We start from the raw sequence: 16,411 nt of genomic DNA, 5'->3' as shown, positions 1-16,411 counted from the left end.
TGGAAATTCTGATTGGCTGGTAACTTTAGAAGGGGGGGCAAAACTAAGCCCTTGCCTGCTTAGGCTATGTCTTCACACAAGGAGGGCTTCACACCAGGGGGGTATTCCAAGTATACGTGGTTTAGTGACAAGCCTGGGTAAGTTAACTCAGAGTAAGTGGTAAACCTCAGAAGAGCTGTATGGCTTCATTCTCCTAACAAAACAATGGGATAGGGCTCTTGTTGTAGGAGGTTTACCACTTACTTTGAGTTAACTTACCCAGGGTTGTCACTAAACCACGTACTTGGAATACCCCCCAGGGCTGTCGCTTCAACAATAGCCGTCACTAAAATATTGTGAGCTTCATTAAACATGGTTGTTTTTCTCACATTACTAATTACCAATTCATATTTATTAATTAGCCTAAATATGGTAGGCTATTAAAGTATTATATGAATATTCACTATTCGGCACTTTAAATAAGCACATTTTCAGAAATTCTGAAGTCTAACTTTTTTTTACGTTTACTAGACAGCAGCAGAACACTGATCAGTGCAGTCAGAGATCGTTTAGACATTCTCTGGTGCAATAGACAGGCTGGTTTCGCGACCCGGAAATGGTTATTTTGCTCCAGGTTTGAACGCACTATGATTGGATACGGAGCTGTCAAACAACTCTGCTACCCATACTGCTACCAATCAAGTTAGAATAGGCTATATCCCTATGGCTATATCGCAGGCACCGACGGAAAAAAAATGTAAACATTAGCTACTTTCATTGCTGATTCAAAAAATGGCTACTGCAAAGTTTGTCAGTATTCCCGACGCAGACATTGACCCTAATGGTGTGTTTAAGTACGTGCTTATTCGAGTACACAGTACAGAAGATGACAGCAGTAAAGATATCGTACGAGGCTACGCATGGGCCGAATACCATGGTAGGAAGAGAATTGAATTATGAATGGCAGCAGTTGCAGCAGCAGCATGTTAAGAGATCCGGGGGCCGGTGGTGGCAGGCGTGCTATGTTCATCTTACCTAAATTAACTAGCATACTGTACATAGTTTAGCCTAACTAAATTACAATCTATATTGTTACAGTTAGGCTAACTGTTACATTCATGTCTGGCAGTGCTTTGTTGTTGGAACACGTGTCAGAATGTAACCAGAGAGTGTTAAAGCTCTTTGGATTTTTGATGTAACGTTGCAGAAATGTAAGGAATAGCCTATTTTGTTACTCAGCCAATGTTTCCGGTGGTCTGGTGGACCCACATTATTAGGGTTTTAAATCAATATCCATAACAATTGATATAGAATTGATACCTCTGTGAGATCACATTTAGGCATGATGCATTTTTGTTTTTTTTTTGTGAGAAAATTAGGAAATTCAGTTATAAACAAGGTATGAGTGGGGAAAATAAAAACGAATTTTGATCATTATTGATGCTTGAAATGTAGCCTAACGCTGTTGTAACTTTGTGTGGGAGTAGCAGGTGCAGAAAGATAACATTCCCGCACACAGACACCTAGCCTACACTCAAACACACACACACACACACGTAGCCTACACACAACAGGCCCAGTTAGGAGGAGGATACAGTTAAGGTACATAGCAATTAGGTGCATAGCAATAAGGTACATAGCATAAGTCTACAGTTATTACACCGGGGTCCAGTAGATCTGAACACCACATAGGCCTATGTAATAGTTATGTGTGTGTGTGTGTGTGTGGGGGGGGGGGTACCGCCTACAGTTATTTGTTATGTTCTTCACAGAAAATGAGCCAAGGCCAATGAGTTTGAAGAAATAATAAATAGCATTTTTTGTCTTTCAGCAAACATTGAAAACGTCCCACAGACCCGAACACCTTACAATTTAAGATGTTGGTCCTTAAACACACGAAAAGTTAGAAAGCATGCATTAGGCTACATGTCATGTCTCTTTTTTTGTCTCCTCAGCGGACATATATGACAAAGTGTCAGGAGAATTAGAAAGAGCAGGCGGTGTAGACTGTGAGTGTCTTGGAGGAGGCAGAATCAAGCATGACAGCCAGGCCAAGAAAATTCATGTTTATGGATATTCAATGGTAAGATATGAAACCATTGATATTACTGGTATATTGAAGAATGTTTAGCCTTCGTACTTTTTTAAAAGACTCAATGTTTAAATAAAGTGCTTTATGTATGGTTAACATGGCATAGTTGTTAATCATTCACTTCATGAAAATGTTATCACCTATGCAGAAATACAAGGAGGACATCCTTTTTACATTATCAAGTTACAGTATATTGGCTGGTTTGTTTTTCACCCATGGTCTCTTATCCATTTACAGGGTTTTGGCAGAGCAAACCACTCTGTCTCCACAGAGAAGCTGCAGGCACGTTACCCAGACTATGAGGTTACCTGGGCAGATGAAGGCTATTGATGGATACACTCCTATGTGGCCAGCATTCGTCAAGACTCTGGCTCTTCTTTGACCTCCAGTACAGAACAGATTTAAATGCCAAGGTTGGAGGACAGAGCATTTGTTTTGGTATTGTCTATATAGCAAATCCAGAGGAACAAGTGGAACTTCAACCAATTGACATTTCTGTTTTTGGAATAATATCAGCTATCTAGTGCATCACCCGTTTACTTTGTATGTGTTTATGCTTAATATCTGCATTCTGGACTTGAACATTTTATATAACTTGGCCCGTGTTAAACACCCTAATTAGTTCAGTCAGAATATGCAAGGTTGTCACTGAACCTCCTGAAGATTGTGCCTGGGTACCACTCGGCTAAAAATCTAATGTTTTTCATCTCATGTAGTAAGTGCGATTTGATGCATAAGAAGACTAGGTATTTGCAGGTAAACTGATTCGTAACACCAGGTTAAGTATTAAAATGTATACTTAATCAGGTGAACGATGTTAAAGAAAACTTGAAAAATAAATCATTGGTATGGAAGATGCATTGCCTTTGTCTGAATGTTTCTGGATTGAATATTTTATGCTTAGGTTACTAGCCAAAGGCTACATTTTAAGTGAACTTTTTGACCCAGACATTTTTCCTTTTGCAGATAAATCACTATCAGATAGCATTCTCAGTTCTGTGTGCACAGGAAGTTGCTGGATCTTAGCTCAATAGCTCATAACTACGATGAGCTTCATATGACTCAGCATTTCATTGCATCCATTAGACTTCAAATCATTTCATTGAGAAAGCTGTCAAAGTCTAAACCGTCTTCATCTTGATGGTCCACAGTGGCATTGTACAGATTGCTGTCAGCAAAATAAAGGAGTGGTATTAAAGCTATTATGGCAGTGCAAATGTATCACAGGAAAGGAAATGGTACGTGGGTAGAAGCGATCATAAAATAATTGCAGAGCCATACAAGATACATTTTGTGCAGTGCTAGGAATTCTAGAACGACATGCAGGCTCATAGGGGTTGCCATCCAAAGTCATTGAACACAAAGTTTGTGATCACTCAAACTGCTTTCTTGAAATTAATGGGGCTTTCCATTTGACTCGTAAATCATCGTACGCCCACCCGTACAACATGTACGAATGAGTTGCTAACGCAACGCTGGGGTTTGTAGTCTTTTTGGGAAGAACATGGATGCCACCAGGGCAGCAGCTGTCTCGTTAGTGCTGGACATTGGTCTAGAACATGAGAACGTGTCCCTTATTCTCACTTGTTGGGTATGGTCAATGTGAATTACTAATAAAAAACTTGTTTTAGTAACTCAATTTCGCCCTTTTTCAATTTCAACAAGTGCTGTGTCGTGTTTTTCTCGAGCCACGAGGGGCATTAGCAGGAAGCTAGTCTTTGTTATTGTTTTGTGCTACATGTAGCCTCTAGCTAACCGGCTGGAAAACAAATCGTTACATTGTATTGCACACACAGCAAGACCGCAGCAATGTAATCTAGTGTGTACGAGCATTACATCAACATTAAAATGACCAACACAGCACAAATGCAAAGAAAATACATATCATCTCATCTAGACAGGTGATATTTTTGAGATATGTGCTTCCTAGAGGCATTTTTTAGTAAAAGTTGGGAACAGGACTTTTTAAGGTGTGTTGAATCCAACTAGCCCTGTTCCCAAGCTGAATTTTGAGTTTATGACCATCGAATTAGCATAAACAAAATGGTTGCCAAAATGGCGATTTTGGGCACTTTCATTGGGCGGATGTCATTATGCCATGTAAATTAATTCATATTGTTTACAGAAATCTTCCTTGGCCAATAGATCAAGGATACAGGCTGTGAAAAAAAGAAAAAAAATCTAGTATTATGCCCATGTTAATTACCTGAAAAAACCTTTGAAAAATGTAATTGTTAAAATTTTATAACTGAGCAGGCACACGGTATTTGACGAATGAGACTTATGTTTTTTGCGGGTCAAGAAAGATGTGTAGTGATGAAATGTAAAGTTTAAAATTGTGGCCTACTGGTTAGGTCTTCGGGCTTGAAACCAAAGGGTTGCCGGTTCAATCCCCGACCAGTAGGAAAAATGTGGGTGGTGGAAAGCTTGAGCTCTAGTCTCCCATGCCCACATCCACGGCTGAAGTGCCATTGAGCAAGGCACCTAACCCCTCACTGCTCCCCGAGCATCACTGTAGCAAGGCAGCTCACTGCTCCAGGTTAATGTGTACTTCAATGTGTGACCTGTGTGTTCACTAATTCACGGATGGGATACATGCAGAGACCAAATTCCTTGTATACCCAAGTATACTTGGCCATAAAACCTGATTTACATTACATTTACATAATTGAAGCGAATTGGGTTGGTAATGTATGTAGTCTCGGAGTAAGTTACACAGGCCTTTACCCATTTCGGTAACACTTTACGGTAAGGGTACATTAATTAATTCATGATTTATTCATTCATTAATATCTAATTAATCATCAGGAATTTACTGAGTTCATAGTTGTGACCTCATACATGAACACATTATAAAGTATTAGGTACGGTGGGCACATCATTATGAATTATGATGTATTAACCACGATCATGACTTTATTTTTCTGCCAAAAATGTGGTCATCACTGCTTAAATTCTGATTTGAACATAACTTTAGAGTTCTCTAAACACATGTCATTATTCACTACTTTATTTGAGGGGCCACAGACATGATAAATGCATGAGCAATTATCCTAAAATTCATGTAATCATGATGATCATGCTTAAGAAATCATAAATCATAATGATATACCCATCACACCTAATGCTTTAGTTGATGTGTTGTTCATACATGAGGTCATCATGAATGAGAGTATATGAATTCATGTCAAGTAATGCATAAATCATGAATTAATTCATGCATGAATTCATGATAATTCATGTACCTTTACCATAAAGTGTCACCCATATTTCTTCATAACATTTGTGTTAGTAAAATGATTGCATGTCCTGTGAATTAACTTTATAACTAGTGCAAGTTCAAGTTTAAGTTACTTTATTTGTACCCAGAGGTAGATTTTGTTTGCAGTATAGAGTGCTTCAAGAGAATTTGCCAGAACAGGAGCACAGAGGATGCCATCTTTATGGCAATTCACTCTGCCCTGTCCCTCCTTGACAATAGCAACACCTATGTGAGAATGCTGTTCATTGACTTCAGTTCAGCATTCAACACCATTATCCCCTCCAAACTGATCACCAAACTCAGTGAACTGGACATCAATACCTCCCTCTGAAACTAGATTCTGGACTTCCTAACAGACCGCAGTCTGTTAGATTAGATAACCTCACCCACTCAACCCTCACCCTGAACACTGGTGTGTGCTGAGCCCTCCTTTACTCCCTTTTCACCTACAACTGCATACCTGTACACGGCTCTAACACCATTGTCAAGTTTGCAGACAACACTACGGTGATTGCTCTCATCAGCAACACTAATGAGACAGCCTGCAGGGAGGAGGTCCAGCACCTAACATCGCGGAGCACCGACAACAACCTGGCTCTCAACACCAAGAGGACCAAAAACCTCAGGAAGTCAAAAGCTAGCACACAAAGCCACATCCTCATCAACAGGACTGAGGTGGAGCATGTCACCAGTTCATGTTTCTGGGTGTCCACATCTCTGTGGACCTCTCTTGGACCCTCAACACCTCTACCTTGATCAAGAAGGCTCACCAGCATCTCTTCTTCCTGAGGAGACTAAAGAACACAACCTCTCTCCTCAGATCCTGGTGAACTTCTAAACCTCTACCGCTGCACCATTGAGAGCATCCTTACCAACTGTGTCACAGTATGGTATGGCAACTGCTCTGCCTCCGACTGGAAAGGACAGCAGAGGATGGTGAAAACTGCTCAACGCATCACTGGTTCCTCACTCCCCTCCATCAACGCCCCCCCCCCCCCCCCCCCCCCGTGCCTCCTTGCCTGTGCCTGTTGAGGTGTCCATGTCCATGGCAACCTTCACAGGGACAACAAGGAGGCGAACATTTTGCCCCTATCCCACCCATAGTATTCTATTTATATTTATAAATGTACACACTTTAGTTCAGTTCGGTTCAGTTCAGATATCTTTATTAGTCCCCGAGGGGCAATTCGGTTTACAGCCAACCCATCCATTAAGGGGTTAAAAGTTTAAAGAGTGCATTAGCATACACTGTATAAATATATGCAATGTTAAGAAAGATAAATAGACAAATAAATAAGTAAGTACTGCAGCAGTCATACATCACCTATCTACAGCCACACACAGCCGCACACACACACACACACACACACACACACACACCACAAATACACACACACACACACACACACACACACTTCGCCTACCAGTGACGGAACAGAGCAGCAGAGTCCAAGAACCAGTATTGTTGTAGTTATGTGCATTCTTTTAACAGTCTTTTATGATGTTCATTTAACAATCTAATAGCAGAGGGAATGAATGAGTTGGCATAGCGGTTAGTTTTACGTATTGGCACATGGTACCGCCGACCTGACTGCATGATAACCAATTCATTACTGAGTACATGATTTGGTTGGCAAGATATTCTTTCTGCTTTCTGAACCACCCGTGTTTTCCAGAGAGAACAGAGATCTTCTAACTGGGTACCAGTGATTTTTGAGCATACTTTGACAATGTCGCTCAAGCTCTTTTTGTCCTTCACAGACAGTTCATTAAACCAACATATGAAAGAAAATGTCAATAGACTCTCAATGAAGGCTTGTTAAAAATTACACTTTATTACACATAGCGATATTCTACTGATATTTCTACGGTTCTTCGTGATTAGTTCAAAGGAACTCCAATGATTTTAAACTCCAAACATGTGTCCACCCACCACAAAGAAGATGTTTACCAATGAAGTCAGGCCACACTCTTTGCCAAAGATGACCGTAAACATAGTCAAGAGTATAATAAGGTGATAATAATGCTAATTAGCATAATAATAGTTTTTTTTTGCATTTTTATATTTTTCATAGCCTTTACTTTTTATTTATTGCCCACAGGAGATTTCTGAGATGCACAGATGTGAACAATATTAATTTAATTACATGGTATAATGATGCCCGTCTGAAGAAAGTGCCCAAAATCGCCATTTTGGCAGCCATTTTGTTTATGCTAATTAGATGGTCAAAAACTAAAAATTCTGCTTGGGAACAGGGCTAGTTGGATTCAGCACATGTTAATTATGATAAAAAGTCCTGTTCCCAACTTTTACTAAGAAATGCCTCTAGACCCATATACAAGGACTTTTTCTTGAAATAGCACTTGTCTAATCTCAACTATGGGCGCAGCCATGTTTGTCGTAAGGTCGTACGGCCACCTCGGGGTACCCTCAAGAACTCTGAGCTAAATGGGGCGTGCCAGCGTGAAATGCCGCAAGAAAGCTGGGTAATTTACACTTCCCAACTCGGGCGGGTGATTTACAAATCAAATGGAAAGCCCCATAACTCACTCTTCCCCAATACCATTGTCCATCAGGCCTTTTTATGTCATAGGCCTAACAAGAGCCAGGCCTGATGTAAATAGACTCCACACTCTATTGAACATGGAATTGGCCTACATATTTTTGGGCAGAATATGGCTATTCCTATTTCTCAGCCAGGTAAAATCTCAAGTGCGTAAACACTATGCCACCTGGTTACACACAAGGTTTCTGTGGTTTATGACTCGCGGCCTCGATCACAACTCTTTGTGTGTGTGTGTGTGTGTGTGTGTGTGTGTGTGACAATAAAGTCCAGCTGTTATCTCTAAGGAGGAAGGAAAAAATTCCACAGAGCAGGCAGCACATGTTACTGTGGCCTGCCATTCCCTTATGGCGCACCACTGGCAACCCAAAAGGTTTAAGTTGATTAATGGAATTATGGAATTCATGAAGAGGACATTGCTTGTGCTTCTTCTGCTTGGCGTAAAAATGAGTAAGTCAGAACTGTGTTTTCCGAAAGCCTAAATATATTTTTTTCTAAACATGTACATTGTCAGATACAGTTAACTATGTACCTAACTATGAAACTATGCACCAATATTGCATTTTGTCCTTTGTTGTTGGTCAATAAAGAAGAGCTTTCTGTTTTGTCGAGACAAGACAGGAATTTGTGCACAATTAGATTGATATAATGCCAGAAAGAAAGGGTAAATACCTTACTGGTCAATGCAATGTTGGTTTGCTTTTTTCCCCACTTACTTTTATTCTGAGACAGTATTCTCTATTTATTTCTAATCTCATCCGTTTAAGAATGAGTATATTGTATGAATAGCATAGTGTGTTATGTGTTGTATAATGTATAGACAATCAAATCTCGAATGTTTCAATTTCACAAGGCAGTCACCTACCGTATAAAGTATATATATATATAGAATATAGAAAAACACATTCTCCTAAATACATATTATCTACATACAAAAACCGAGGGTTAACTAAGAGCACTATGCCGGACATCTACATACACAAACTTGAGGAAACATAAGAGATCATCAGCTATAAGTGACATGATGAGATCCGATGAGACCTTTGGTTGCATGTCATGTTTTACACTGACCTGATCTGTGAACAATGACCTTTGAACTCTTCTGAGCTAGGAGTCGTGTGCTAATTTCAAAGGCATAGATAACACTGAAAGTGTGTCGGAATTTGCGAGATACTTCATGCCCCTTTGAAAAAGACATTTATGACACACTGTGGCATTTCAAAATTACTTTTATTGATGATGAACCTTACAACCTCAAGACTCAAGAATATTGACAGAAAATTAGATTAGTTTTTATCATCTTTCTCTACACATGCCAAGTGCAACATATGTGTGCTCTGGTTCTCTGCAGCATTGGGCTTGGAGAGGCAGCAGTGTGAGGGCAGCCAGAAGTGTGACTTTGTCTGTGACTGCAGTGACTGCAGCGATGAACATCTCTGTGGTGAGAGACCATATCTTGTTCCTAGGCCAAAACGGATAAATGTCTATCTAAAATGAGTGCTGCAAATCATAATAAATGTAATGTGATGCTCTCTGAAGAGGCCACATGTCAGACAGGTTGATTTACTGCATAATTCAAGTATACGGATAATGTCGGCTAACATAGTACTCATAGTATCAACTAATCAATGTTGTATATCAGATCTGTTGTTTGAGTCTGTATCTGTCTACTCTTCTGTCAGGCTACAGTGGTCCAGAATTTGTGTGTGATTTTGAACAGCCAGATATGTGTGGCTGGGCAGAAAGCTCTACTCAGAAGCTGTACACGTGGGAAAGGAGACAGAGAGGAGCCACACTGCCTGCAAGTGGGCCCTCCTGTGACTACACCACAGGCACTGATTCAGGTGTGTGTGTGTGTGTGTGTGCTTTCTGAACACTGACCATTTGTTTCATTGTGTTCTCTGGAATTATTCAAAGTTTTTGTCCTCAGTTCTCATGTACCTAAGTGTCATTATTTCCGACAATGTCTTTTTAGGCTGAATGTGCAAGGCTGTGAACATCATTGCTTTTCATATTATTCCTAGGCTGGTTTATGGGTGTGACATCTGTAAACAGTGACAGCAATCACACTGCCCTGCTAATGTCTCCCAAGATGCAGCAGTCGTCAGCTACCTGTCGTCTGATCATCCGCTACTTCATATGGGACTCTGGTGAGTACTGCTAATGTAGATGGTGTTAGACCAAAACAATCTAGCTGGGTAAGAGTTTATGGATAAAAGTTAAATTTTTGTAGTCTAACAGAAGAAAAGTATTCTGGGTTATCTTTTCCCTTCATTTTTATCAGGTCGGATGATAGCAATAAATATTCAAGCAGCAGACATGGGGGACTCGAGTCACATGACTTGACATTTTTTAAGTGAGAGACTTGCTTGATCAACATGTATAAAAGACTCGACTTGACTTTGACTTGCTAGTCATGACATGAGACTTGACTTAGACTTGAGACAAATGACTTGAAATGACTTGACTTTTAATTTTTTTCATAGATTTTAAGGAGTTACCTTTACGATTAGTATTACACGAGGCTGAAGTTAGCACCACTTTCAGATCCGCGGGGGAGACCACTTTCAGATCGCGGGGGAGTTAATTTTCCGTTCCACCTTAAATAATGCAATTTTCTACCTCGTCCACAAGGGGCCAGTGTTGACCGCAAATCCGCGATAACACAGGCATGTGCCTGTTGCAGATGAACAGGCATTGTTCACAGACGTTCAAAAGCCTGTATATCTTTTTTCTGTTGACTCCACTGCCGAATGTTTTGAGAAATGTTGGGGGGGGGGGGGGGGGGGGGTATGTAGAGGGTGGCAGATTATGTAGTTTTTTCTTTATTTTCTGTGCTGGATCTTTTGATACATGTTGTGTTATGTTTTCTATTAAATCATTTTGTTCATTTTACACTGGGGGGGGGGGGGGGGATGTAGTTGGTAGCAGATTTTTAAGTTTTTCTACAGTAAATGTATTCCCTACGGCCTACATGTCATTTTGCATCGGATTTTTCAACACATTCTAAAACTACACTCTCTCCTCTTTCCAATGACACCCCACTTGTGAAATTCTATGGTGGAAAATGGCATATTTAGCCCCTCTGAAAATATAATATGTATTTGTGAAATTGCACAATTTCAGCACTTGAACAGGGACAGATATCCCATGAAGGATTTTGCATCGGATTTTTCAACACATTCTAAAACTACACTCTCTCCTCTTTCCAATGACACCCCACTTGTGAAATTCTATGGTGGAAAATGGCATATTTAGCCCCTCTGAAAATATAGTATGTATTTTGTGAAATTGCAGAATTTCAGCACTTGAACAGCGACAGGCATCCCATAATGCATTTTGCAAGGGATGTTTCACCACATTCTGAAACTACACCCTCTCCTCTTTCCAATGACACCCCCTATATGAAATTCTATCGTTAAAAATGGCCCTTGAAAATAAAATGTATTTGAGAAATTGATTATTTTCAGCACTAGATTTGGTCTAGACTTCCCATTTGTCATGGGAAATTTATTTTGGCCTATTTTTCTGATTATACATTTTCAGCACTACATTTGGTCCCTATCACTTAAAAGTCATTTGCCACATTTCTGTCATTTTTGGGGCCATTAGTGTTTCTACCTTATTGGGGGGCAAGCATTGAAGCTGCGTAGGGACCCTATAGGGCTAGTAGGATTTGTTATTATGCTTCTTTCTAGTGCCATGGGAGTCCATGGCAGCACATACAAATGTACATAGTAAAATGCTCAAACTTTGCACACTTATTCTACTCAGGCCACTTATTCACTTCAGGCCACTTTTCACATCTATATGTATCTCCACAATTGGAGATACATATAGGAAGAAACCTTGAGTGGATACAAGACTCAAGGGGCTGACCCATCTGCCTAGGGTCAGTTACAGGGCAGTAAGGTCTGTACTGTATACATAATAAATGAATAGGTTAGTTAGGTGTACAGAATAGAACACAACAACCTGAGGTATGTTACAAAGAGGTAAAATGGTTACATAACCAGTACGATGTATGCATGAATCCTATTTAGTGTCAGGAAATTCAAATAGTCCAATGTAGGGCATGTCCATAGGGATTAGGAATTGTCATATGTCAAGTACTGGGTAGCTAGGCTGCACGGGCCAGGAATCCAGACAAGGGGACTGCAATAGGCAATGGTAAGTGTTACGGCCAGCTCGTTCCCAGACCGAAACCTAAAGAGGGACACGGACAACATGGTTCTAACCAAATATATTAATTTATTAAAGTAAAGCACAAGGTTACCAATAGAAAAATGTCTAGGGGGAAATGAATGGCAGTGGTGGCGTGCGTGTATGAGTGTATGGATGCAAAGAAGCTAGTGAAGTAGGCCTAAAGACAAAGAAAGAGAAAGAGATGTAGAGTTAGAAATGAGGGGAGAGAGCAAAGTGTGTAAGAATCAAAGTGAGTGCCTGCAAGAAGTAATCAGAAAGATAGGGAACCCCTAATATAGCCCCACCCTAACCATAGGTGTAATCAATGAGGGTATTAGCCCAACCAGGCCCAGCCCTGCCCGTGCACTGACAGGAGAAGGCCTGAAGGGGCACAGGGTCATCACATAGGGCAGTCATAGGGATGGGACTTCAGGTGCGATGAGGGCCAAACACAAGGATGGCTGATGACTGGTAATAGTTTATCTCACAAGTGAGGTAAGAGGAAAGAAAGAGAGATAAATAGTAGGTATTACTATAAGTCATGATGGTTAGTATTAATAAGTATATCAATGGTATTATATAGTGTTATACTATAGAGACAAAAGACAAAAGAGGGAGAGAAGAGGGAGTTGAACTTGCCTAGGAGAGAATAGGGAGTTGAATGGCAAGACAAAGACAAGAGGTAAGAGGGGGAGTTGAGAGAGAGAAAGAAGCAGAGTTGTACGGCGTGACACATGAAAAGTCCATGACAGCGCTATGCTACAGCAGCATACCTAAGGCATGGTGAAGGGTAGTCAGTTGCCACCATGACACGCATGACTAGGGCACCAGTCACATGAGGACACAGCAGAGGTGGTCCATTCCAATAAAAACCCGGAAGTTCCACACTACACCATACCTAACTATGGTCTAGACTTGGAAATAGGGAGGGTGTCTGCTAATAAAATTGATGGAGAGAGTTATTTCCAGAGGAGGGGTGCGCTGTAGCAGAAAGCTCTGCCTCTACTGTTGGGATTACAAGAAGTCTAGTATTCTGTGATCGTAGCAGTCTAGGTGGGTAATATTGTACTAAAAGATCTTTAATATAGGTGCCCAGCCATTTATGGCTTTGTATGTTAGAAGCAGTGTTGGGAACGTTACTTTAAAAAAGTAATTAGTTATAGTTACTCACTACTTGTTCCAAAAAGTAACTGAGTTAGTAACTGAATTACTCTATGATAAGAGTAACTCGTTACCAGGGAAAGTAACTATTTGCGTTACTGTTAAAAAAAAGTTGCTATATGTCAAAGAATTTGGATTTTTTGAGCAGTTTTGAAAAGCCAGTTGAAATTAGTAGAACAGACAGGTGTTTGTAGGCTACATAACTTTCGATATTTATTAGATAGATAGATAGATAGATAGATAGATACTTTATTGATCCCCAGGGGGAAGTTGTACATCGACAGACCTACGGTTGACTTCAGCCTGTGTCATAGGTTTTTGTTGTGAGGCAGAAAGATCTAGCTTTTGCTGCTTGGAGGACATTGCTCCGAGTCCTTCTTTGCTAGTGGATGGCGAGCGATCATCTCTGGTGGAGGGGGGCTATCGGTGTTTTTGGCCACTAGCGTGTGTGAGATGCCTCATTAAATTAGAGTTGCTTACAACGGATGTCGACAAAGTCTTCGCTCCTGGACATAATGTACACATTACATGCACGTTCTTGCCTTTGACCACAATGAATTTGAAGTAGTGCTTATATCTCCACCTTGAAAATGCCAACTTTTCATCGGATTGCTCCTGACCTCTGCTGTTTCATCGAATCTCTACTTTAGCTGTTGCGTGTGTGTGGCGCGTGTGCTGGCAAGTGTGTAAAAACACTGGCTCTGATTGGCTATCATGAAACATGACTCTGCCTTAGCCAATCCTAATCGCTTACATCGTTATTAACCCACCTCCTCACTAGCTGTGAGCCAGGGGTGCGTTCGGATTACACAGTTTATTCAATCAATGCAAAGTAAGTAACGCACCGCATTTAACGTCCAGTAACGTTAACGGCGTTGTAACGTTGTAAAAAGTAATTAATTAGATTACTCTGTTATTGACAAATTAACGCCGTTAGTAACGCTGTTATACTTAAACGCCGTTACTCCCAACACTGGTTAGAAGTAATATTTTTAAGTCAATGAGACTTTTAACAGGTAGCCAGTGTAAAGATGCTAGGATGGGGGAATTGTGTTGACCCCCTCAATGGTAACTGGGAGCAGGGCGGGCTTAGACCTCCGGACATTGCACAAAGTCCTTCACCAGGCTCCTATATTCCTCCTCCTGCCCATCCCTGATACACCCCACAATTGCAGTATCGTCTGAAAATTTCTGCATGTGGCATGACTCTGTGTTGTAGCAGAAGTCAGACATGTACAGGTTGAAAAGGACTGAAGAGAGCACTGCTCCCTGTGGAGCTCCAGTACTGTTGATCACGGTGTCGGAGAGGCAGTTCTTCAGTCTGACGAATTGTGGCAGCTCTATCAGGTAGTCTGCAATCCAGGATACCAGATGAGCATCCACAATCATCTGCAGGAGTTTTTCACCCAGTCTGAGGGGTTGGATGGTGTTAAAAGCACAGGAGAAGTCATGATACTCACAGCACTCTTCCCCTTGTCCAGAGGAGGGGGGAGGAGGGGTATTTGGTGGCTGTAGACTGGTGGCTTGTGAACAGCGTTAGTGTAGTCGCATTGTTCATGATCACGTTGTGGGGGAGGGGTGCATCAGCCTTTGATGGTGGAGGTGCATGTTGCACTGAGAGTGAGGGGTGAAGTGTGAACCGGCAGGCAAGCAAGCAAGAGCAGTGTATGAATTTAGCTGACTTTGTACTCTACTCTGCACAATGACAATAAAGTTGAGTCCAATCTAATCTAATCTATCCCTAGTGACCAAACATCACCAACATTATTGTGTGGCGAATCCATGACCCAAGTCTGGTTTCAGTACGAGAAAGCATTGCCAAGATATGAGCTCATTTCCTGTAACTTTAGTACCTCCTAGTGGTCCAAGGTCACCAAATATATTGTGTGTCCTCGGGATGGGGTCCTAAGTCCATATACCAAGTTTTGTTTCGGTACGCGAAAGCATTGCTGATATATGAGCCTACATCCTGTGATTATAGCGCCCCCACAGTGGTAAATAGACTCCACATTTATGTTCTTAGGATGGGAAAACATATAAACACAGTGCATGGGTGCCTTGCAGCTTCGATGCTTGGCCCCCAATAATAGGAAAATGTACAAACACAATGGGTGCCTACACTGCTTGGTCCCGAATAATAGGAAAGCGTAAATATACAATTGGGCTTTGCTACTGGCCCCCAATAAGAAAAGGTAGAAACAGTAATGATGCTTCGCAGCTTCACTGCTTGGCCCCCAAAATGACCGAAATGTGCCAAATGACTTGAGTGATAGGGAGAAAATGTAGTGTTGAAAGCCACAATCAGAATAATAGCTTGAGGATTTTGAAATTAAAAAAGCCTATTTTCTTGGATGGAATTGCTCATGAAGGAAGTCATTGGAAGAGGACACACTCAACTATTCATATACGGTGGAATTGTTTGCAACAAATCAGTCTTGACCAATAGGGACCAATTTTAGTGTATAAAAACTGCAATGAGAGAAATAGGCCATGGGAGTTCTAATCGAAAACAAAGCCATTTTATGCGATGGGGGTTTCACATGGGGGGTTGTCATTGGAAAGAAGAGCGAGTGTAGTTTCGGAAACAGCCAATGCAAAGGACATTATGGGATGTGTGTAGCTGTTCAAGTGCTGAAATTCTGCAATTTCACAAATACATATTATATGTTCTAAGGGGTGGAAAGGTCACATTTCCAGGATAGAATTTCACAAGTGAGGTGTCATTGGAAAGAGGAGAGAGTGTAGTTTCAGAATGTGGTGAAAGATCCCTTGCAAAATCCTTCATGGGATGAGTGTTGCTGTTCAAGTGCTGAAATTCTGCAATTTCACAAAATACATACTATATTTTCAGAGGGGCTAAATATGCCATTTTCCACCATAGAATTTCACAAGTGGGGTGTCATTGGAAAGAGGAGAGAGGGTAGTTAAAGAATGTGGTGAAATATCCCTTGCAAAATCCTTCTTAAGATGATTGTGGCTGTTCAAGTGCTGAAATTCTGCAATTTCACAAAATACATACTATATTTTCAGAGGGGCTAAATATGCCATTTTCCACCATAGAATTTCACAAGTGGGGTGTCATTGGAAAGAGGAGAGAGGGTAGTTATAGAATGTGGTGAAATATCCCTTGCAAAATCCTTCTTAAGATGATTGTGGCTGTTCTAGTGC

General features: G+C 40.9%; 2 protein-coding genes across 2 annotated transcripts in view; both read left to right on the top strand.

The window, feature by feature from the left end:
- Positions 1-675: 675 nt before the first annotated feature.
- On the top strand, positions 676-2,929 carry phpt1 (phosphohistidine phosphatase 1). Its single transcript, XM_076283323.1, has 3 exons — positions 676-916; positions 1,935-2,062; positions 2,309-2,929. The coding sequence occupies exons 1-3, from the start codon at positions 772-774 to the stop codon at positions 2,399-2,401; spliced, it is 366 nt and encodes a 121-aa protein (XP_076139438.1). The 5' UTR covers positions 676-771; the 3' UTR covers positions 2,402-2,929.
- The window catches only part of mamdc4 (MAM domain containing 4), a 32,839-nt gene continuing 19,228 nt past the window's right edge, over positions 2,801-16,411 (top strand). The window contains exons 1-5 of the mRNA XM_076283433.1: positions 2,801-2,827; positions 3,066-3,094; positions 9,223-9,338; positions 9,580-9,741; positions 9,922-10,047. Of these exons, the coding sequence (XP_076139548.1) occupies positions 2,801-2,827; positions 3,066-3,094; positions 9,223-9,338; positions 9,580-9,741; positions 9,922-10,047 (460 nt within the window). The remainder of the gene's footprint in view (positions 2,828-3,065; positions 3,095-9,222; positions 9,339-9,579; positions 9,742-9,921; positions 10,048-16,411) is intronic.

This window comes from Alosa pseudoharengus, unplaced genomic scaffold (genome assembly GCF_046254945.1).
Source record: "Alosa pseudoharengus isolate Yale_2024_CS ecotype anadromous, Long Island Sound unplaced genomic scaffold, YU_APseudo_1.1 YU_APseudo_1.1_scf_14, whole genome shotgun sequence".
NCBI lineage: Eukaryota > Metazoa > Chordata > Actinopteri > Clupeiformes > Clupeidae > Alosa > Alosa pseudoharengus.
This window is presented reverse-complemented; position numbering and strand designations above follow the sequence as displayed.